The 25273-nt window shown below is 36.4% G+C and overlaps 1 protein-coding gene across 2 annotated transcripts in view; it reads right to left on the minus strand.

Annotated features, from left to right (window-relative positions):
• The window catches only part of FGF14 (fibroblast growth factor 14), a 599216-nt gene that overhangs the window by 94543 nt on the left and 479400 nt on the right, over positions 1–25273 (minus strand). For both annotated transcript variants that reach the window (XM_044779731.2, XM_044779732.2), the window contains exon 3: positions 24500–24603. In XM_044779731.2, coding sequence (XP_044635666.1) covers positions 24500–24603 — 104 coding nt within the window. The remainder of the gene's footprint in view (positions 1–24499; positions 24604–25273) is intronic.

Raw genomic sequence — 25273 nt, forward strand, 5'->3', positions numbered from 1 at the left:
TGATCTTATAAGGACCTAAAGTAAATAAGCAAGAAGTCATGGTGCTGTGCAAAGTAGACCAAAAATAAACTCCTCACTAAATACATGATGGCATAACATGAGATTAAACTAAACAGACAGCTCAGAAAAAACACAGTTATTCAGACGTGGAAGCAGCAGCTAGTGCAAATGATTTTCACCTGATTAGCACTCCCAAATAATGAGGATGTTGATAAGGAAAGAATATCCAGGTAAAAATTCCAAGGGACATGTATGATCAATGGGGCAGGAACTTATATTTTCCAATTATTCTCAAAGAGTTTTGTTTTGTTTTTTGACTTGCCTACTCAGAGCCATAGGCAGGTGAAGCCTGGGGTACCTATTAGAATCATCTAGGGAGCTTTCAAAATGATAACACAAATGTCTTTACCCCTTTCCAGACCAATTCTATCAGATTCTCAGATGATGCAGCCAGGCATTGATATATTTTAAAAGTTGCCTAAGGTGTAGCTCAAACTGAAATCCACTGTTTCAGATTAACATGAAAGATATAATAGTAATAATGGTGTACATCTATTAATAAATGGAACCTAAAAACTAACACTTCTGTATTGTTCGGTTTCCAATGAAGCCTACAGTTTTAATATAGTGTTTCAAAGGTGTTTTGTAAACTTTAAATTAAGTGAAAAATTGTTTTTTTGGGGGTTGTTCTAGCAATAATGGCTCATGAAATTTAATTTGTAGCCTATGTACAAACGTGATCCTGAGAAAAGTCTTGGTTTTTGACCTTAAAGAAAATAAAAATTCAGTATATGAAGAGGATATTTAGAAATAAAGAGAAAAATAAACTTTGACTCTCATAAAAAAGGTAAATTAAAAGTAAAATTCAACTATCAGTGCTACCAGCTTAATAAAGGCCACAGCAAACTGAAAGATAAGTTCAGAATAGTCTCAAACACCATAATTTTGGGGCCTGCCAGGCGCCATAGTGGTTAGGTTCACACACTCCATGGGTCCGTGGCTTTTGATCCTGGGCATGTACCTACACACTGCTGGTTAAGCCATGCTGTGGCGCCATCCCACATACACAATAGGGCAAGACTGGCACAGATGTTAGCTCAGGGACAATCTTCCTCACCAAAAGCAAAACAAAAAAACCAAACATAATTTGAATATAAAACTGTATCATAGGTTTTCTCTACTGTGTTTTCCCAACTGCTCTCTTTTATTGTTTAAACTGAATTATAGTTCATGGAATATTAAAGAAAGCCCCAGGCAAATGATACATGATTTAGAATCTCATTGCTTGTGTACAGACTCAAAATGAAGAGAATTTAATGTTTCCTCTAAGTTTGGAAAACCCAACATGTAGTCCTTCTGCACTCTAAGGATATTTTTGTCTAAAGAAATAAGACGAGAACCTACTCTCCTGAAAACAGCTGGGAGAAAATAAAATCAGTTGTACATGGGAATAAGGGCTGACATGTTTTTGTGTTCCCTTAACAATGGTAGTTTAATAAATGCTTGCAATTCAATGGCCAGTGATGACATTATCAAAGGAAAACCAAGCCTCAATCTCTTCTTGGCAAATGAGAAATAAACGTCCTGAAATGTAAGTGCCAGTTCAATGAACTCTAATGTAAAGTGGATGCCTGCTGATATTTCAAGTCTGCTTTTATGGAAGAAATATTGACTATATCTATTCAAAAATGATTCTAAATTTGTTTTATATTGTGGAATAATTTGCAGTTCCTCTAGTCTAGTCTTTATTCAATTCTCAAAAATTAATGTGGTCATTTTACATACATCATTTAAAACACATTATGGAGAAGCAATCCTTCATTTCTTCTATCTTATTTTATTACTTGAAGACCACTTTTCCTTATTTCTCAATTACCTCAAATAGGTATCTTAAGTGTCAATTGTTTTATTTCCCTCACAATTTAAAAATATTTATGAATGTATTTTCAGTGATGTGTAAAAATGCTCTTATTCTCTAATATAATGATACACTTTCTAGTAAGGTGACCAGCTCCATTATGTAACTAAAGATGCATTTATAAATTGATAGTTAAAAGATGCACAGAAGGATATTAGTGAAATAGTACTGCAAGAAACCTTGGATTTAAGTCAAAGAATTTGCCACCTATATTTAAATTTTTCATGCGAAGTAGCAAATGTAGTGTTTTGTGCATGTATAACAGCCAAATAGATAAGGCCCACAGGTAATAACATACATACAACAGAGTATTTTTTCTAAAATGTCTTAAACATTTCTATTATCATAATCTTAACTATTCACACCTGTCTATATCCAGAGACAATCAAGAATATGTGCTTTTATGTTTTAATAAATATTCTAACCATAGTCTAGTAGTTTTAAAATGTTTGTCTCCAGATGAAAGATGGATTGACACAAAGATATTATTAACTGGGCAGTTATGATCTGGAGCTCCTTGTAATGAGTTTACACTTGCAAGTGTGCGGCTATTTACAATTTCAAGTGTGGGGCTCAAGTGGAAAAGTCCTGCCAGGTAAGTATAATGGATTAAGTATATTTTCCAGCATTGACACTCTGAAATCAGGGAAATCCAAAAGTATAGTAGAGACAATGCATCCCACTGGTATTTGGGATACAAATTGGTATCTCTGCCATTGTAACAGCTATTCCTCAATTTAAAAAATCATCTTACATGGCATATATAATAAGGACTTATAATTAAAAGGACATTTACATTGCTTATTTTATTATTTTGTACCTTTGCGTGATGCTATCCACTCAGAACACACTGTGAGCATGGCATATGTTTACCCAAGAAACACCCCAATGAGCCACTGATTGAACCAAATAAAATAATCTCATATACTTTTATACTTGTTTCAAGAAATGAAAGATTTATATGGATTTTTTTTCACAATCTAAATTGCTGAGTCAAGTAAATTATGAGTTATCCACTTTAAGTTAGATTTTAGTTAATACATTTGTTTTCCAACATAATTTATTATTAAGCATATATACTATTTACTTTTAAGCATACACAATGCAAAATCCCCTCATGTTAAACTCAAACAAATTGAGCATCTTCCCATCTTCCCAGGAAGTTATGAAACCGAAGACTAGTAGCAAGACAAGCGTTCAGAGAAAGAAAGCAGCGGCCAGCATTTATTGAACACCGGAATGGTAGAGTGGCCCTAGAATTAGTAGCTAGGAAATCAATGGTGACCCTATAGCCTTTGCAGGGTGGCCAGTTCTTCTGACTCTTCTTTCCATAAGACGCATAAAATGTCATTTTTGTCAATTCTCTCTCTGAATTATGCCTAAGAACGTCTGTGGGACCAGTGGATGTTTTGATCATCTGAGTGCCTCTGAGACACAAATGCAAGAATTTCTGCTGCTTCCAGATCTCCTCTGACCCTCCCACTTAGTTTTTAGACTCCAGAAATGCACCTTTTTGCGTGTGGAAAGCATAGTCGCTATAGTCATTTATGTGAACCACCTAATACCTACGCGGGTATGACCAAGTACGCATATAATTAAATATAGATCAATTTTTAAATACTTCAAATTTTCCTTAATAACATTATGATCTGTTTATGGTAACTCAGCTATGGAGTTCATTGCTCTTTTGGTGTAGTTTTTTAGGCTTATATCTCACCTTTTCTGAGAAATCTTCTTGGATGCAGAAGTGATTGGAAAAAGGCAATTAAGCTCTGTAGGATAACAAATTTCTCCTGCCCCTCTTCTCTGCCCTCAGAAAACAGACAGTGGTGGCTATTACAGTGTCCTCCTTTCATCTTTGTATCTCTTCTCTCTTTCTCTACTCTCTTCATCTTAGTAACATATCTGGAACTATCCTCCCTTCTTACCAGAACATTAGCAATCGTTTTTACAGGGTTAAGCTTCACTTGTCAATGTTATTACCTGTGAAACATTAGTTTTACAAATGGTAAATGGAGCAATAAAGATGCTCTTGGATACAGAACCCCACGGGGCAGGAATACTGATAGCTTTAATAAGTCAAATTCAGACCCAGAAGAGAGGATGGGTAAATAAATGTCAGAACATGATCGGGAAGCCAAAGGGTAAATGCTATTGGATGTCTGTGTAGATGTATAAAGTGCTCTGTGGAAAGAAAAGGGCTAGAAAAGAGTATTATTTCAGGGCAAAAAGTAATAGTGTTCATCTCTACACCATGTAAGAAAAAAGAAAGAACGGAGAATAGGGAGAGTAAGAGGTCAAGTAAGCAGGTCATGACCAGTGTGGCTTGACGTTCAATGAGCATCACCAAGCCAGTCATATCACAGTTAATTCTTTTGACTGGAGTACTGTTTACTTCTACCACATCATGCATGCAATACTCAAATTAATTACAAAAACAATTTCAAATATGATTATACTTACAGTGACCATATAATGTATCCTCCAAACTCAGACAACTTTAAGAATGAAAGAAGGACTGATTAATGTTTACACTAGAATGATCTGTGGGTACAGAACTGTCCTGGTCAAACCAAAAAAAACGGTTAGTCTAATTACTACTCATCTATATGGAGACAAACACATAACTGAGGCTTTCAACAACAAATACGTGTTATGCATCTGTAACATGCTATGTGTACAATAAAGTTGAATCTGGGATCAGGGGTGATCAAGTTCTAAAATTAGCAAGTAAGGCAGAAATTCAATTTGGTCAAAATTGATTCTTAAGCATTTTTTAGGGCTATAACATTTTTGGAGATTATTATATCATTTCAATATATCAACTTAGCCAGTTTTTCCTCCAGCATTAAAACCAATCACTCTTCCTCCATCCTCATCGTGCACCAGGCAGCTTGCATATAGGAGCCAACGTAAATTACAGTTTCATATGGTTACATATTTTGTAGAGTGAATCATAGTCACTGTGCAGTTACTTACATCATGAGAGCCCACAGAGCTGAATCTGACAGAAGGAAAGCAGACCAACATCCCCGATCTATGCTCAGTCTAGGCACACGCTCACGTGTTCCAGCACCCACTGTAGGAATTCTAAGTCCATGTGTATGGAGGACTTTGCTTAAATTATGCATAATGTGACACTACTCACAAAGTTAAATAATATATGCTTAACTTGAGTAGTTCAACTCTAGTTATAGGAGGAGATGGCGCTGTAAACAAGTCCTTATGATAAAATATAATAAGGAAGAAAAGGATTATGTATCTAGATATAAGGGGGTAGGGAAGAAATAATACCGAATTGGCTTCAGGAGGATCAATGAAGGTGACCTTTGTCCCAATCTATGACCAATGAACGGATGTTTTCCTGACAGAGTAACTGAATGGCGGTTGAGGAGGAGAATGGGAAGATATTGAGAGAGTAAATTTCACGTAAAAAGGGGCTCTTTCAAAGTCCAGGACTTACAGTAAGAACATGAGACATAAAAATAAAACAAATAATGTCAGTTATCTAAACCTGTAACTTTAAAATTATTATGAGAAAGAAAGGAGCCTAATAAGAGACTTACAAAATTAACCTATAGCATCCTATTGTAAAGGTGTGCCATGGCCAAAATTGGAAAATAATTTAAACTAAATGAGTGTAAAGAGACAGAGTGAGTTTCAAAGGTACAAGCCCTTTCAACTACGAAAATACTCTCATACGTCCTCTGAGTCCATCTATCACCGCAAACATAAAGACACAAGTTAAAGCCATTAAAGTCAAATAATTACAGGCATTTACTAAAACTCAGAAGGCCAGATACATACAAGACTGGTGCAATCAGTGATTTGGCACCATGTCACCCACATAGACTCACTGTCCCAAAACATTGTCTTCACTGCACTCTTATCCTCACTAAAAGACATCATTCCTTGAAACTGGCTTGAAGACCACGCATGAGAACATCTCCCTCCACAGAAACTCCTTGTGCTTTGGAGCCCTGGTGAATAAAGGTTGTACTATATTTAAAGCCCATTTATCCACATATTTACAGGCTCTAAGCCTATTATTCAACACATATCACTGTTCTCTTCTTGTACAGTATGGCTGAAATATTTTTGCTTTTTATTCTTTGCCCTATGGCAGAACAGAATTGTCCATTTTATAAAATATGATACTCTGGGCTAATACTCATAGGTAGCACAGTTATGCTTCTCCCATTTTATAATTTCCAAACATTAAGTGATAAAATGTAATCCTTACACACATTCTCAAGGTACATTCTCATTGACTTTTGTTTTAGGAAAAATATAATTTCCCTAAATCATGCGCAGCTATTTGTTTGGGAGATATTTTCATATTATCAGGTGTGTCCTTGAACATACCTTGGCAGATGCAAAACAATTATCTTAGAGCACAGAGTAATGATGTTGGAAATCTGAAAGATTGTACCACAAGCGCCAGAGACCAACACTCCCATCTGCCCTGACACTGTAGACATTTACAGGAGTAGATTTAGATCCAGGAGATCTTTCATTTGGGCTGATTCTCTCTAGCATTTGGTAGAATAATGGTAAATCCCCATGATCTACTTAAAATGAGAACTCCTAGCCCGGAAGGACTTTTCTTATGAGGTACTTATCACCATACATCTGCTAGTACGTTGTAAATGTCATGTAATGGCAGCAATGCAAAAAACAGAAAATGAAGTGCATTTACGAAGAAAATTCTTATGCAATGATAAATATGATATTTTAGAGTTTAGTGATATTTTTAAATGTCTAGGATAAGAAAAATTACTATAGCACTTGTAACTAACACAACCTTAATTGATGAAAGCAAAGTTTCTGAAAAAATTTAATGTTAGTCAAAATGTGGAAATGTGTTGGGTTTTTCAATAATCATCACAACAGCTTTCACAGCCTGTTGCATGCTGGAAGCATTTCTCATCTAAGACCTTAAATGTTTTGCTGAATAAATCTTCATATGCACATAATTTGCAAAACAACAAATGATAGTTCTAACCTGATATGAAAACTTGGGGAGCCAGTCCTCTAATTATAACAGCTGCATTGGGAGAATTCCTGCTGGTATGGAAAAGAACTGACTTCTAAAGGGGCCATTTACAAAGATACATGTAAAGGTGAATGATTAACTTGAAAATATCAAGTAGCAGAAACTAATTATGACTTGGAGAGTGGTGAAAGTCACAAGGTAGAGACAGAGAAACCACAGTGCAGGCATGCTGAGAGAGACAGAAAAGAAATCAGGGATGAGAAAGAAACAGAAGCTGATTTGGTAAAAGGGTAACTTCAGAAAAAAATCTGAGGGTTATAAAAAATTGTCTATAAGCAAAGAAAAAAATGGCATCAGCGACATTAATGAGGTATAAGTAACATATTGTGGGTGTTTACAGAAGAGAGAAGATTACTCCCTCTTCTGGGATGTGGTAGGGGTAGGGCAATAGATCGGATAAGACTTCGTAGGTTGGGTTGGCAGAAAGCTTTGAATTCCTGGGGAAGGATTCTTGATGCCCCTCATAGCAGACAGTGCTGGTGGCAGAGGTCAGCGTATAATTATAACAGTATGGAGAATGAACATATCTTGCCAACATGCCGGCAATCTGGTCAACATGCAACTGTGTGTGCATTTCCAGCATCTCTCCACACTGCTCTGTGCAGCTCACTTGAAATCCCACAAACAGCTTTATCTAATAGGAGTTGTGTCTAATTTGTTTGCAAAGTGAACATAATTCATTAGTAGTATTATCGTGATATCCAAGACTGAAATACAAGTTTTAAAAAAGAAGACTAAAAATAAACGATATGGACCAAGAAGAATGATATAAAACTGTAAATCTGAAGTAATGCCTTATTTCTCCTCTTAATATTATGATCATTTTGAAAATTTATTGGCACTATACACCACTAATGAAGGATAGAAAAGTAGAAATTTGCACAAAGATTAAGTGTATAACAAGTAACCTAATAAAGAGTCCAGCAGGAAGGAAAATGGAAATAGATTGAAATATTATTATCTGGGTTCCCACCCCCTCTAAACTTGTATGGAGTTGAGCTGAACTAAGTAGGTGTTTTTCCCTTTAATTTTTTTCAATGTCTTTTACAAAGAAAACATTAATATTTCATCCATCCTGGTAACCTGGATATTCAGAAATTTCCCTGATTGTTACACATACATGAAATAGGATGAAAATAATTATATACTCCTTCATTAGGAGAGAATTACAAATATTAAACGGAAAATACACTGAAACGAACTTCACAGCTAAATACAGATGGAATACTTTTCTCACAACACATATATATCAGCAACTTGAATACTAGTATTTTCCTTGCAACATCATTTCTCTCATGCAAATATGAATAGAAACAGTTAACATTTTAACACATGATCACTATTAGGAGGACCCAGAAATGTATCACAAATAAATTATATTTTCAAAATCACCAATGTGATAAAAATACATGCATGTTTCCAGGAAAATAAGTTTGTCTTCTCCAAATCAGGTGATAAAATGGCCCTCTTAAGGGTATGACATGGGATACATATTACGGTAAGTTGAAATAAAATTTTATTAAAATAATCATCAAAATAAAGTTATTTCTGCCTTGAAAATCTTAAAAACCACAGAATGTGTTAATTTACTTTTCAAGTCAATAAATTTCAAAAGCAGTAACAAGTTCCCCTTAGAACCATGCATAAAATTTTAGTTTTATTATGCATTTATTTATACTATATTGACATTTTCTCTAGTTTCAGGACACAAAAAGATGACATGGAAGTGTTATTTTATGGGATCCACTTTCATGGGAGTGTTTCTAGGTTATTTCAGTGACAGAGTGGAGGCTATTTGACGTTATCAGAAAGATAGTAATAACAACTGTAGGCAAGAAAGGAAGAAACCCTGAGGTCTACCAATGAAGTGAACTGAGTTGTAAACAAAAAAAAAAAAAAAAAAGAAAGAAAAAAAGATTTTGACCCAAAAGCTCCAGATTTTCTTTCCTATAGCTTGCTGCTTTAATACTTGGAATATATGTAAAAAGACTATTTCATTTACCTTTAAAGCTCATTAGAGTTTATGACACTTAGGAAACCATTACATCTGCACATCCCTTGCAAGTATTTGACTTAGGTGAGCACTCTTTTGAAGAACCATGTGTTTGAATGCAATCTTTACTCGATTTGAGATTATGATGAGGATGTATACACACTCATGGATAAATATAAATGCCCTTTGTGGATATCATAACTTTAGTTTTCCTGAAATGTTGAAGAGGGATCCCGGGATAGATAAGCAGAGAGAAGGAATACCACCGCTCATTCCCTGCTCAGCTGGTGTTCCATCACTGGGATCTCGGCGGCAGAAGAGGCCGCAGAGAGAGGACAATACTGCTGCTGGCACTGTGCCCACCAGGCCAGCTGCACAGCTGGGGAAATTCCGACTTGTTCTTCATGTGTGTGTGATAGACATGGTGATGTTTGCTGACCTTATGTAATTAAGTGCCACCATTCTGCCAGAACAGAATCACAATATCTGAAGATTAAAGAAGACGTAATTGAGTATTTCACCTATTTTTGGAAAGCATTTCAATGTCATCATCATGTTATAAAAAGTCATTCAGAATTCTCAAGGTCACCCGGAGGGCCCAAATGCTTAAATTAGTGCTGGCGGCGTTGCCAGCTTTCATTGATTCTTCTGAGCTGGGTATTTTCTCCTCCCATTGTACCTGTCTACCTGTCAATCCCACTCTGTTGTCCATTTGAAAAATGCATTATATAAGGCATTTGCCTCTGAAGAACTAAAAATAACTGGGGTTGTAAATCATAAATTCCATACAATTTCTCTAATGGTGGATTGTATGTTCACAGTACTTCACAATGAGTATGCAGAAAAATGCCTAAATTATAACTAAAAGAAAAATACCTACATGTCCACATCAGCATACCAATTTCTATGTGTGTGCCTTTTTCATTGCATGGCAAAGAGTATGTCTTAGTAGTTTATGACTATAGAATAATTATACACAAATACATACACCCTGCACAGTCCACGTACTAAAATAATTCAATTTTTACCCAGTAGTAACATATCCAGGTACTCTGCATTCACCCCTTCAGGTTACTGAATTACCCTTAAGAAACTAACTTTGAAGTGAAATTAACAAGATACGTTTAATACAGTGAAATTAATTAATTATTACATCAATAACACATTGAAAACCACTCTGGGGTTGTGCATCCCTTACGTTTGCAGAACTGGGACATTATGTTTCTTCACCTCTGTCTTACCATTCTCACTATCACCGCCTCAAACGTAAAGTCACCTCCAGGAACCGATAGTACAATTCTACCACTTTTTTCAGAGTAAAAAATTATTTTAAAGTACCAAATGTGTCTAGGTAGAACACTGACATCAATGGAAAATACAATTAGGTATTGAACAGAATAGTTAATTTTAACATGCTACTGTTGGATCAATCAGGATGCAGCAATTTGCCAGATACGCAGTGTTTCAGCAGACCCCTGGGCAAGTCTGTTGTTAAGAAAATGATTGGAATATTGGATAATTGAAATTAAGTGCTACAATGTGGCACATTCCATAGTTTTCCCTAGTCATATTAGGAACATAATGTCTAATGAAATTATTGTTCATAAAAAATTTCAAATAACATAATCTTTTGGTCCTGGTAGTTCATGCTTTAATGAGCCTGAGGAATTTCTAATTGGTCCCAAAGACTGATCATCAGGAATAAAATAAAATCAGGATTGTTTTTTGTCGCTCACACTGTGACTGAACATCCTGTGCTTTTAAACAATCACATATTGCTGACATGGTTTCTATTTCTCTTTTTTTGGTTATTGTTATTGCATGAATGATACATGAAAGTTAATAAGAACTTTGTCTGCATATAAATTCCTACAAGGTGTTATTTGATTTTTTTAGATAAACACAGGGGAACAATTGCCCACGGCCATTCTTCTGTCTCCCCATTTCAGTGTGCGAGCTCTCTCCTGGAATGTAATTTTAATTAAAGAAAGGCTCACTGCCATTTCTCCTGGGTATACACTTGGCTTTGCTAAGTCTATAAACCACTCTTTCAAAGGGCTCAAACTGCATTAGGAAGATAGCTAACTCACTTAGGGCACCTGCAGAACAAGTTCTTAATAGTTTCCTCTGTTATTTTAATATGATACTTCACATTAGAGTTTATTTCTCCATGGACATTAAAAGAATGACTCTTACCTCGTCTCTAGGTAAAAGTCATCTAGAGAATTCTGAACAGTTTAAAATTTGATTTTTCTGTTATTAATATTGCCAGAAACATAGAATTCTAATTGATATTGAAATAAAAACAGTATAGGAATTAGGCATACTGGCCTTCATTAAATGGTAGGCAGAGTTATCCAAATTGCAAATTCTTGATGCAAAACAATTTTCCATTGCGTCTACTAATAATATTGACAAATAGAAATGGAAAGCAATAGTATATATTGGAGTATATGAGGAAGCCATTTGCTGTAAACCTAATTCGGCCTGACTTTGTTTTTTTTCCCAAAAGGGCCTGACGTGGCCATTGAGCATGCATTGTATATCCGCTTTAAACATTTCCTATGGCAAGAACAAATGGCCTTAAGATAAAGGTGCAACTTCCCTCCACAGTGGCATTTCCTTAGGGATAAGCATATTTCCTTAGGCTAGGAACTGATTGCTGTGCTCACCTGTGACCACCCAGCTCGAGACAACAGACCTGCCACCCTGCTGTGTCCACCAAGACAGCAGACCTACCTGCTGTGTCCATCAATTGCTGTGCCAACAGAGCAGTCTCACGACTATTGTAAAAGGGACATTTCAATCATATGTGAAACATGCTCTTTGGGGGTATATAACCACTCTGTACACCCCACTTCTTTGGTTCCCTTTCTTCCTTTGGGAAGAAAGGCCCCGGGCCATGGTCCTCACATTTTAGCTCAGAATAAACTCTCCCAAATTTTCATTTATAGGTTGGTTATGGATTATTTTAGTTGACAACATGAATTGATGGTTATGGGATAAGAAAGCAAAGTATTAAATGGAAATATTTAAACAATAATGCAGTAGCTGCTACAATTTCTTCCAAACTTAAATTTTTTCACTGTCATTTAACTTACAATTTAACACAATAACAAAAATAATGTGAGTAATAAGTGTTAATTACAGAGGAAGTACTTGCAAATGAATTTGTATCTTTGCATTGTGAGAATTTAATGTGCCTTCTAATAAAAACAATTGTTTCTGATGCCCCAATAAATAAGCAACTCTCAAGGTAATATATCCTCATGTTATAATTTTACTCTTTATTACCTACAAGCAAGAAAGATATTGATTTCTTCAAAGCTGTGTCTGATGTACAGACCAAGAAACCAACACTCTTGAACCATAACAGAGTATCACTCACCATAGACAATAATCTGCCATGACCAGGATCTCTTATGCACTGAGTATAAGGTTTAGACAGTGGAAACAATGATATAAAGGGCTCATAGCTGAGAGATAAATGAATTAATTTGAGAAGTTTACATTAATGGAAGTCATTAAGAAGCAATTCTTTTTTTTTTGAAAGATTGGCACCTGAGCTAACATGTTGCCTCTTCTTTTTTTTTTTTTCTCTTCTTCTCTCCAAAGGTCCCCAGTACATAGTTGTATATTCTAGTTGTAGGTCCTTTTGGTTGTGGTGTGGGATGCCACCTCAGGTACTATGTCGGCACCCAGGATCCAAACTGGCAAAACCCTGGGCCGCCGAAGCAGAGTGTGCGAACTTAACCACTAGGCCACGGGGCCGGCCCCAGAACCAATTCTTTGTCTTTATGCCTCTTGAAGGGCATTCACAGTTAATTTATTACATAAAATCAGTAAAAACTTCTCCTCTCATGACATAAACCAATATTCACCATTTGTCAGGTTAGTACTTTTAGGGACTAATTGTACCAGCTTAAAAGTAAACTCGAACAATGTTTCCTGTTTGCCCACATGACTATTTCTGCTACATGGTGGCCTGAATCCAGGATTAATGACCAAATAAAATATTTCTACCTTGTCAGAGATGTAGCAATTCCAAAACCTCACAGAAATATCTAGTTCCCATTTGGTTGCAAATAACAACCAATTATGACGCCTTTGCATGAGGCATGTATTAAGTGACTCATCTCTCTTCGTTTCCTTAATCAGATCCTAAAACCAATATCTACTTCCAAATAAAACTCCCAAGAGATTACGTCCTTGCTCAGAAATACATTATGTGCCTTTCTATGAACTTGCATTCCAAACTGAACACATTACCTTACGATAAACAGCCAATATTCAGTGAAACCCTAAGAAGCTCAGAGCACAAAATGCCCTTCCATGACATACAGAAATCATTCAAGGTTAAAGTGCATTGTGCGTGGAACTCAATTCTACAGAAACTGTAAGTTCCGTGAGGCCAGGGGCCATCTCTGTCTTTTTCACCATTATTTCTCTAGGTTCTAGCATGTGTTGCATCGATATTGGTTGACAGGTAATATCAGAATGGAAATGGGGCCAGTATTTTCAGTCAAATAAATGGTCATCATACTTTCGTCAAATAAATGGCCATCATTCTTTCAATAGTATTATAACTCTAAAATCAGTGGAAACAGAGAGCATAAGCAAGGGGAAACAGTAAAAATTATCAACAAAAGAACAATTTTGCCAGTTATTTTGTTAGTATATAACATGTGAAGAACAGTCAATTTGGTTTTTCAATAAAGGTTGTTATAGTTCTTTCTCTGAAAAAAAAATGTAGTTCATATTTTTATGATTTCATAAATTATTTTTCTTTTTAATTCCCAAGTGACTAAGAAATGGGATGTAAATCATTGAGGCTACATTGAGGAAATTAGGGCCCACCATGAACCCACGGTTCACGGGTTCCCAGTTCTTGGCAGGTAGCTCCCATTACAGAGGTAGGAAGAAGAAAAATTCTCTAAATGTGAAATAATCAGAAAGAAAGACCATCAACTCAACTTGGGTGAATGGTTGGTTGCAATTTCAATCATGAGGGTTTCCACAAACGTAAATAAATTTTAAAGAAGCAGAATTTGGCCCCCAATTTTAGTAGCTATTAATTATTGCTTTAATGTTAAAGCCGATTTGTCATTCACTGTGTGGCATATTGGCCTTCTTAGCACTTACGTAGATTTTTGAAATTTTTTCATGATGTGGAAAATGAAAACAAAGAGATAGTTTATTCTCAAATATTGTTTATCTAGCATTTTAGGACTCAATTTTTTAGGAAGTCTTTAAAACTCCCTATATATAGAAATTCCTTTCACCATCTACTACCTACTATTTACCCTCTACTAGTACAGATTTTAAAAAATTGAAACATTTCAATCAAACCTAAACTTTATTACTGTTTACAGTAACTTATAGTTTTCACCCTAGAGAAAAATCAGGATAAAATTGTAAACTGCAATTATATTTTTTTCTTTGACACTAAAAGGAAATATAAAATCAAAGTATTTCATGCCTTTTTATGAAGATATAGAAATAATAAAGCCCTTTCTCTACTTATCATTTTTCATGTGCTTGCTTTAAAATGTTCAAGTTCAAGTGCTAGCAATGTTTACTAGAAATCAGGTTTTTGTTTTTTGCCCTGAGAGTCTCTCTTAAGGTGAGGACAACATTACCACTCATCTCATTAATGCAAATCTGACCATGTTAGAACGCAAACATTGCATAGCCAAGATCTGTCTCTGCGGGTTTATCATGCTCTTTCAGGAAAGCAATGTGTAAATAAGTGCTTTTCTACAATTCTAACCTGAGAAATAAAGAGACATACATTCTTTGCTGATGCTTAATGTTTTTCAGTGGGGAAAAAAGATAAGTGACATATAATAAACAGGAGGGTGCTCAAGGAACATATAATAAAATTTGTGAAATTTATTCCACGTTAACAACAATCAATCCAATCGAGAACTACAGATTGAAGACTTCCTACATATCCATCACTATTGAAGTAGTGATAGGAAATGTGCAAATATAATCAATCATAGACTCTGAGAAAAGATAGGAGCCTTAAAATTCATCCAGTAAAGATGCATTCCAAATGATTTCCTCTTTTATGTTGGATGTCCAGGGCTTTTTGGTTTTTGTTTTTAAATCAGGAATTTTTCACTTATCTTTAAAGCTCCAGCACATACAGCACAATATCTGTCAATGGAAGGCATACAATAATGTTTTCGTTTGTTTGTTCTGTTTGGTTGTGGTGAGGAAGATTGACCCTGAGCTAACATCTGTTGCCAATCTTCCTCTTTTTGCTTGAGGAAGATTGTCCCTGAGCTAACATTTGCACCCATCTTCCTCTATTTTGTATGTGGGACGTCACCACAGCATGGCTTGATGAGTCATGCCAAGGTCTGTGCCTGGGATCTGAACCATGAACCTCGGGCCACCGAAGCAGAGCATGTGATGTTAAACACTATGCCACCAGGCTGGCCCCTGGAAGGCATACAATAATGTTTGTTGAATGGATTCATGATTATACACATCTCTACCAAGTGCTTGACTCTTCAGCCTATATATAAGTGTTGAGAAATTACACTGAGAAGAAATGGTCTTCTATATATTTCTTGCAGATCCTTTTGTTGTTAGACATATGTGTTTCATTTTTGTGACTTAGAGATTATGGGCTTTGGTAGAGTTAAGTAACCCATATAATGATGGGCCCACATGGGATCAACCCACTATCGATAGGGGACCCAGAAAAGACGCTCAAAGGTGGGCCAAGCACCAGAGACCTGCTGATCATGTAGAAAGAAGTCTCCTCTCTTCTGGAAATGGGACTTGTGTGGGAAGGTCCTACTTAGAGGAAGCAATATTTTCCAGAGGAAACAGAGGACTAGGAAAAATAGGTGATTTACTAAATATAGGTATATTTATTTCCTTAGTAATTTTTTAAAAACTAAAAAGAGCTCACTTCTGAAGCAATCTAGATTTGTTGTCATTGGAAACCTGCTCTGAGAGGAGGCCCTTGTCCTGAATCACCCCTTCAAGTCAGCAGGTGCCGAGTGGCCCCAGGCTGATTGTCTCCGGCCAATTTCTCCCCTGAGCTTACATGATGGAGATGACTTCTCTTTTTCAGGATTGCAAATCAGCTGTTATTGGTTTGAAATTCAATGTCTTACTTTGTTTCTACTTTCTCTTATTTCAGTTTCTCAAGTCTCAGCAAAATTTCTGCCTTTCTCTATATTATCTTGATGCTCAAAGACACTTTTCTTGTCCTATTCTTTCCACAGATTGAGCAAGCAATCACAGTCAGGGCTTCCCTCCGTAAACTTGCTCAAAGCCCTGATCATTTGGTCAATGGGAAGGGCGAGCACTGCTTACGGTCATGTCATTCTGCTTACTTCAAGGGGCTTGAATGGAACCATGAATTTGTAAACTATGATAATAATAATAATAATAATAAACAATGGTAGATATAAAATCATGTAATCTCTAAGTCATGACTCGTGAGACAGTGATGGACTTGTGTGTATCAAGCTATGCTCCTTCAGGCGTTGGTGCGAAAAATGCCTGGGATACACGTTCAAAATTCTGATTCTTGGAATCTTTTAGATTAATGTTCTGGGATCTGAATATTTACAATGTTGTCTGAATAATCTTATGTATGTTGAGGATTGTGAACCTCCACGAGAATATCTGAAGACCTGATTTCCCTCCCATATTATTAGCATCATTTTTATAAAGGCACAAGTTATAAATTTAACTCAGCTAGTCCTCTGCTCTATTATCCAGTGTCCAACTTGCTTCTATTGATTCTAGATACTTAGGAATCAAGTAAAACATATTAGAAAGCTTCCTCAGGAAGCCATGCTATTTACTAAAGTTCTTTATAACATCTAACTTCATCCATGCTGATGTCATTGACCCCATTTCTTCATCTTTGTCTCACATTCCCGAGTAAAAAGGAAATCAACCATCATCCATCACAGAACAATTCTCTATCTGTACACCATTCTTAAGACAACTCACCAGGTTCTGAGTTAGTCAGACTAGACAGACCCGTGACTCTGTCCCCTCCCCTACCATGGAGTTCTCTCCATAACTTCCCCCAAAAACACTTTCAAATATCTTTGTCCCTTTCCAGCCCCTTAATTCAGGGGTTGACGAAACCAATGTCTCCAGGCCCAGAAACGAAGTTAACGTGTGTAGAAGCAAAGTTATCATGTGTGTAGTGTCTTCCTTTATAAAATTAAGGATTAGCTGTCACTGTAGACTATAAACTGTAGGGTACATGTCCCAACTAAAGGCATTCGGATCAGAGAGAGTGAGAACACGAGCGAGTGCACATGCAAGCACGCACACACACACACACATTTATACCACCCAAACAAAACAAAGGTTTGTAGCTTGCAAGCCCTGTTTAGTTTGCTCTTTTTTTTCTTCTCTTTTTCTTTTATTCTCCTATTTCCCCTCCCTTCCTGCCCCTGGCGACCAACATTCAAGTCTCTGCTTCTTTGTGTTTGACTTGTTTATATTCCACAAATAAGATCACGCAGTTCTTTTTACTTAGTATAATGTCCTCCAGATTCATCCACGTTGTTGCACATGGCAGTATATCCTCTTTTAGGGATGACGAATATTCCATTGAATATACTCAGAATCTCTCACCTGAACTATTGCAATGGTTTTCACACTGCCACTCATCTCTTTCCACTAATTCTCACTGTCGCAGGTATAATCCTTTAGAAGTTAAATGTTTCCTTGCTTAGAGAATACCGTTAACCAAGCATAGCTAGCATTCTGGAGAGGAGAAAATAGGAGGAGGGGAAATAGGAGAAAGTAGTCATCGGGCTAGAGCAGAAAAGGTATCTTGGGTGTTATTGGAAATGGGACTGGGCTTCCAGAGAGAGGATTTTATTTTCTCCACCCTAGAGCTGGAGGCCAGAGCCTAGAGTCAGCTGGATTCCAGTTACGTGATGGAGTGAGCAGAAGATGTGGCCTCCCTCTCTCCTCTCCTTGTGATGTGTCTTCTCCTTTTCCTTTCCTTTGCTGTCTCGTCCTCCCATCCTCCCTTCTTTCTCTTTCTTTTCTCTCTCCTTTCCCTAATGCTGCCTAAGGCCTCTTCCTACTGATTTGCTATCTCCTTTTCTTTTGATTTCTCTTTTTCTCCTCTTCTTCCTCTTAAGCTCTCAGCATCTTTTCCACCTCAATCCCAATTCCTTCCTTCATACTCCATAGAATGACACTGGAACTTGGGTAGCCAAAAAGAACATCTATTTCTTTTTATTGCCTACTATCAATCTAACAATAGAAGAATGAGATGTTTCATGTTTTTCTTTTGTCCAAAAGTCTACTTAAAATAGTTCCATGTAATCTACCATTTGTTTCTCAATTGCTTTTTCCTTCTAGTCAGCGACCCTAAGTAGAATGATGACATTCTTGCCTTTGTCATAAGCAATTATATTCTACGCATTGGTGTTCAGTGTTGTGGGAATTACAAGAATACTGGAGGGAAATTAACTGAAGTACCATACTTGCTCCGTTATTAGTATAAATTGTCCTAGCCAAAATACCAAGAAAGAATAATAGCCATTTTCAGTCTGGGTGATATATCCAACTGAGTCATAAAGGGGATAAACCATAGGAAAACAATGAAAAAAGAAATATATTTTAAGTGTAGCAAGTAAAGCTTTAAAATAGGTGTAAATTCAAAAATATTATTCAACATTTCACAAAAAGAAATAGAAACACTCTGATCAGAAGTATAATCATGTGAATAAATGTGTGTATAATTTAAGCATAATGCCAATGAAACACACAAATATATATAAAAAATTATATATGTATATATATATTCCCAAAAGGTCTTAGATATTGTTTATACAGAAAAACATGCATAGTCATAGATTGTAAGAATAACAGAGACATTAATAATCATCTCAAATTTAATAGACTTTTTAAGATAAAGAAACTGACCAATTCAGAGAGATGAAGGATGAAAGATGGAAGAATTTCCATTCTGAAAGGGACACCTCTGTGCAACCAGATGAACTTAGAATCCTGCTTGGTTATAGTTTTGCCTCCCTCCTCTCAAGGGTCACATCAAAGAACAAAACTCTGGTCCCAAGAACAAGCAGTCCTCAGATGCTACTGAGGCCCTTGGTTCACCTACAATGGATATTGATGGCCAGTAATGGTCACTGTCACTCAGATTATTTAATTAATCCCATGCACTACCTAGGAACTAAGGAAAAAAACGCTAGGAGGCACAGGATAACTCTACCAGCATTAGGATAAATAGTGAGCAGTGTCCTGAGAGTGGATGTCCATACATGTTATTCAGAGATAGAATGGGTCCCAGGAATGGGCAAATAACTCACACTATACTCCATGAACACAGAAATACAGGTGAGTGATTGTGTATGCTTTTGTGTGCGTAACTCTCAGGGAAGAACAGAAAGAATTTGAGAGAAATTAGGTACCACACTGTGAAAAAACAAAGCAGTTCTATTTTTATGCCCCAAATTTGAGCAATGAACACAGGAGCAAATGTCAAGAAGGAAATAACATTATTCCATCCCATTTTGCTAGAGCTATGGGCGCTGCAGGAAGATGTACAATTGCTGGTGGAATGCGGCAGGGAGCTCTGAGGCTTTCCTCTCTGGGTGCCCTTGGAAAGTTGAGGAAGGACAGGAACACAAATCAAGACACATAAGTAAGAGATGCCTGCTGGCGCACAGGAGGGAAGGTGGAACCATTTTTGTAGAGGAGGCTCATGAAAACATTTCTGAAAGATATGACAGTAATATCAGAAAACTATATCATGCAGAGTAGATAAGACTTTGAGGTCCTTGAAATTTTTTTCACAGAATACATAGCATTAATCTTTTTTTCTTTAATGAAAGAACATTTCATCTCCCCCTACACATTCACTGCGTATTGATAGTTGGGTGAGTTGATGCCAGCACACAGAGGTGATAGTATCCAGACGTCCCAGGGCTTCTGGGTTGCTGCATTAGTGAAGAAGAGTGCAGAACTGATTGAAATTCCTGCAAACTTCAACTTAGAGGTTGATGTTAGGAAAGCTAAATATTTCATTTTACTCAATTTTGGTTTCTCTGCCTGGTTAGTCCATCTACCATCTCTCACCAACTCTACTCTCACCACCATGGTCTAAAGCTACCATCATCTCCCCCACCAGCCATGGCAATGATGCTTGCCATGTGGTTGCTGATTACAGGGTAACCAGCTCTAGAATCACCCACCAGTGGACAGGTGGGGAGGTAAGAGCTTCCTTATTAAACTGTAGATTCCTGGGCCTCCCACCAGACCAACCGAAGGATTTAGAGGTTGATCCAAGGAATCTGTATTTTTCCTCTCTTTCCAGATGATTCTTATAAGCCCTAATATTTGCAAAACACAGTAGCAACGCATTTTCCTGATTCACTTTTAAAATCTACATGAAAGGAGAAAGTCTTCCTCTCTACTTGCATCACTTAGTTAAAAGACTCAGATGAAATATTAATTTTAGGGTAACCCCAGGGCTTACAGCCTCCCCAGATGCCGGCATCTGGGTAATAGAAACACTTATAGCACCATTTGGAAAATAATATTTTCATAAATGTCAGCCTGTGATAAGACAGCAATAATGACTCTTTCAACATTTTATGTACATTTTTAACCTCATCTTTCAAAAAAATCAATCAGACTAAAACTAGAATTTTAAACCCCCAAACTAACTTAAAGCATCCAGCGAAACCCTTTAACTATACAGATGAGAAGGCTGAGAGACAGAGACACCAGGACATGATACAAGTATTGGCTGTCTGATCCAGGATCCAGGTGATCTGAAAAAAACCCAGGGCTTTACCACTGTGTCATCAGCCTCTTTTCCTTCCTTCCCTCCCTCTCCCTCTTTCTTTTCTTGTATCAGAAACAAAATCTGAGTTCAACTATTCTTTATCTCTGCCCACATGATAAATGATATTTTTCTTTCATTCAAAGTTTTTCTTCAGTGTTTACATTCAACCTTGTCTTCCTATGGAGGATTTTCTTAGTCTTTCAAAGTCACAGTTTGTTTGGAAGAGGAAAAAAAATCTGATTGTTCCTCACAGCACTATAAATAGTTTATAGTTGGTCAAAATACATTGTTTTCCCTAAACATCATTTTAAACTACTTCTCTAGCAAAAGTATTTCCTTGTCAGTTTCTGTTCTGCAACCTTGCAGCCTATGGTCTACCTTCAAACAAACTGTTTATATCTGATATTAGATATACTGATATTAGATATCCTCCTGAGATACATGTTCAAGTAACGTGTTACAATCATTATGACCACAAAAGAAATGACTATTGTCATATTGAAGAAAGGATTCCACAGGGAACAAGCACCTTCAGCATCGGAAATGTGATTATTTACTTCTCAGTTGAGATACCTTTTTGGTCTCCCTGAGGTGGAATTATCTGACAAATTGAATATCTTTATTTGGGTGGTGAGGGATCACAAGAGTCCCCTCACGAAAACAATTAGAGGAATATACACCTCGAGTCAAAATCACTAATGTGATTTTCACTTAACAGAATTCATTCGGAACGATCTGAGTATTTTGTTGTCTACATTCTAACTCTATGCATCTTCAATAAAACTGGTGCCATATTAGACACTACTTTACACTGCACAAACATTAAGTTGATCTTTTTAAGGTGGGCATAAGCTTAAAACAGATTCCTTCATTTCCTAGACTTAAATCTTTAACTTTTTTTTTTAAATCTGAGCTTCACTGGATTTTTCTTTTAAAAAAATTTATGCAACTTAGTTCAAAACGTCTTAGGTGGACTAACTGTGTTTGTCATAGATTCTAAAACTGAAAGCTCAGATGTTACATTTAACAAATTTTAAGAATATTAAATATTCAGTATATAACATCAAACTTTTCCTGGGTAAATATAACTTTCTATAATTTTTTTTTATTCAAGAATCTCCAAAGGAAACAGATTACATTTCAAATTGTACTTCTTAATAAGTGAAATGAAGTTTCTTTCCTAGGTAACAACTCCCTAAAGGTTTTCATTGCGTTGTCATGTGTTTATAACTTCTTGTTAGAATAGGTGCCAGACCATATTATGAAAAATGTCTGCCACATGGAAGCAGTACAGTGAAACAGTTAAAAATGTAAGCTAATGAGTCAGACTGATAATACTCAAATCCTGTCTTCTCTATCTACTACCTGGATGACTTTGTAGAGATTCTTAAACTCTCTGTGCATCTGTTTCATCATTTCAACAGTATTTGCTTAACCAGTTGCCATTAGGATTAAATGAGCTAAGACTGTAAAGTGCTTAGAACAGTGCTAGGCAGAGTGTACTATGTAAATATTAACTATTATTATTATTATACAAAGAGAGCTATCAGTATTATTATATAGTATAATAATTGTCATATTGTGTTGTGCTATATTATTATTTTATAATATAATACAAATTATATTGAATGTGGAATTTGGACTGAATGTGGAAAAACATTCTTTTCACTGAAATATTTGAAGTTCAAATTTCATTATATTGAAATAGACAGAGCACTTTAACTGTTGAGTATTAGTCAAGACTGGAAATTGCTTTTGATTTTTGTCTAAGTCTTCTTAAAGATGGCTGAGGATTGTAAGGGCCTGGCCTGGGCAGAGGGGATCTCCTAGGGTAGGGCTCGGTGAAGAGAGTGCCCCTTACCAGATGCTGGGTTCAGTGCAAAGAGTCAAAAACAGGAAGAGGAGAAAATCAAGATCTGTAAGTCAGAGAATCAAAACACCAGAAAGGAGGCCCAGAAGCCAAGGAACTGGAGAATCAGGGAGGTGAGAGTAGAAAACTGTGGGTTCATAATAAGCCTGAAGTTGTTACCGGAACAAATCCTGGGGCAGATGCTGTGGCCCATAGATCTGCTTCCTGGGCACGGAGGCCATACGTAAGTCAGACGCCAAGGACTAGACTGGGCAGTTCATGCCTTCCTCACTTCTAGTCCTGCTGCACTGCTTCGATTGCACCGAAAATAGCCAGTACTTGTATTATAGGCTAAGACACATGTTCAAGATGATACACCCTACCTTCAAAAAAAGGTATACATTCACCACCTCATTGCAAAAATTAAAAAGCATCTCCTTCGGTAGCAAAAAGATAAAACAAAGATTTAAATTTCCCCTGATATCAACACATGCCCCAGAGCACAACAACGTGATAAAATCATCAACAGAAATTGAGAACCAGAGGCTATGGCAGATACTGCATCTAATAATTTTTAGGCATCTAAAAGATTACTTGGGGGAAAAAAAGAAACAAAAAATACAGGAATAAATGTCAAATCAATAAAATTGACTTATATCTGAAATAAGGCATCTCCAGAAAATGATCTTCGTCTAAATTGGATTTTTCCTGAAGGGGAGATAGGGAATCCTAGCTTGATCTCGCTGGCAATATGTTGAATATTCATCTTGTGCAACAGAATGCAATTTACATAATGTGAGGCCCAGGACTGTGCTCAGGGACACCCCGCAGGGAGCTCAGATGAAGGTTCCAAAATAGCAAGAGCCTGCGTTTTTCAGCTCACCGCAAAGGGAATACGTAGCTCGCATTTCATTTCCTCCGACAGGATTTCCCAGATTTGCTGAAGAAAATATATCATTTTTCATGGGAGGCAACAGAGAATGTTGCTGCTTAAGTTTTGTGTGTGTGTGTGTGTGTGTGAGAGTGATGTGTGTATGTTTACATGTAATTTTTTTGATGATGTTATTTAACAACAAAAGAATTTTAAAGAATTTATATGAAGATGACGTGCAAACCCAAGTAAGAGCATTTTTCTCTGAGGTATCACTTTAATCTATCAATTTTTGCATCAAGGATAGTCGAAAGGGGTACCTTCATCTAAATCTCTATTGCATGAACCTGTGGCAGAGATGAATTCTAACTGTATATAATGTATGAATATAGCACATCTGAATGCAAATTATTTGTAAATAGTAAATATTCCAGAAAAAGGTTATAAGGCTGGAAAAGTGCTCAACTTCTAATATACATTAACACAAAACAGAGAGACCTGCTTAGAGTTAAATGCGATACTCATTTTGATATTAAACGTATTTTCCCAGTAATATATTTGCACAATTTGAATTCTTATTTTTAAAAGAACTAGTCTCTTCTAAATTTTGTCTTTTTTTAGAATTCACATTGATTGTTTCTTGTTATGAAAGATTGTAAAGAAACTCTCTAAGACATACATTTCTAAAGAGAAATTAAAAAGATTATATTAACATCAACTCTTTCAAAATTGCTCAATTTTCTATGAACGAGGTCATTTAAAAAATATGGCAAATGCACAATTTTAAGTAATATTACTCTTCTGCTTGGTATACTGATATTATCAAACGTTGATGAGGAATGCATAAACAGCTCCTACAGCATTGTAGCAAAGGTCAAATAGTAAAGCAAAAATGGCAGAATCAACAGACACAAAACTTTCTCACTTTTGTTGTTGCTGCTATTGTTATTTTGCAAACTGAATGAATGGCCAGTATCTTTGGCATGTTACTTACTGATGGGTAGAGGTAACCTTCTCCGTTCATGGCTATATACAACCCTGTCTTCACGCCCTGGATGGCAACAACGCGCAGTCCCACTGGGATGAGGTTGAACAATGCTGTAAAGATAAACATGGTCTATCGTGAACGGGCAGAAGGAGCAAAGCTCTCCTGTTTTAAATTTAAGAAACATCACCTTTGTTACATTCTTCTGAGAAGTTCCAATTAATTAACTTTTATTTCTCTTTATAATTAAGGAGTTTTTGCTATGGGTAAAATTAGCACTTGAGCTTTAATTTGTGGAGCTTCTTAGCATTCTGCCTATAGTATTCTGAAGAACTGGCGGGATAATAAACAGAATCAAGCCTATAATCACGATTCTAGTCTCTCAGTCTCTGACACCATCGGATACCAAAAAAAATCAGCTGTGAAGATTCTCAAAGAGTAGAATTTTAAAAGTCCGAGTTGAACATTTATTCTGGTCTTTCATGCGGAAGGTGTGCCTTGTCATTGCAGTGGGGGACAGGCTAGAAGTTAACAAGATAATTCCCATACTAAATCACTCTTGCAGAACCAACACAGTATGCCAGCAGAGCCCAGAAAAGATGTGCACCTGCCAAACTGCTAAATTTAGAAAGAACCAATCAAGCTGAATGGCATGCAAATTTTAGAAGACGATTTTCTTTATTAATATTTCACAAAGCTATGAGTGAAAACTAAAATAAAAGGAGGGAAAAGTGCTCAATTTTACCCACCTCAGAGATACAAACTCATTTACGTTTCATATTT

The sequence above is a fragment of the Equus asinus genome, chromosome 11, assembly GCF_041296235.1.
Source record: "Equus asinus isolate D_3611 breed Donkey chromosome 11, EquAss-T2T_v2, whole genome shotgun sequence".
NCBI classification, from domain to species: Eukaryota; Metazoa; Chordata; class Mammalia; order Perissodactyla; family Equidae; genus Equus; species Equus asinus.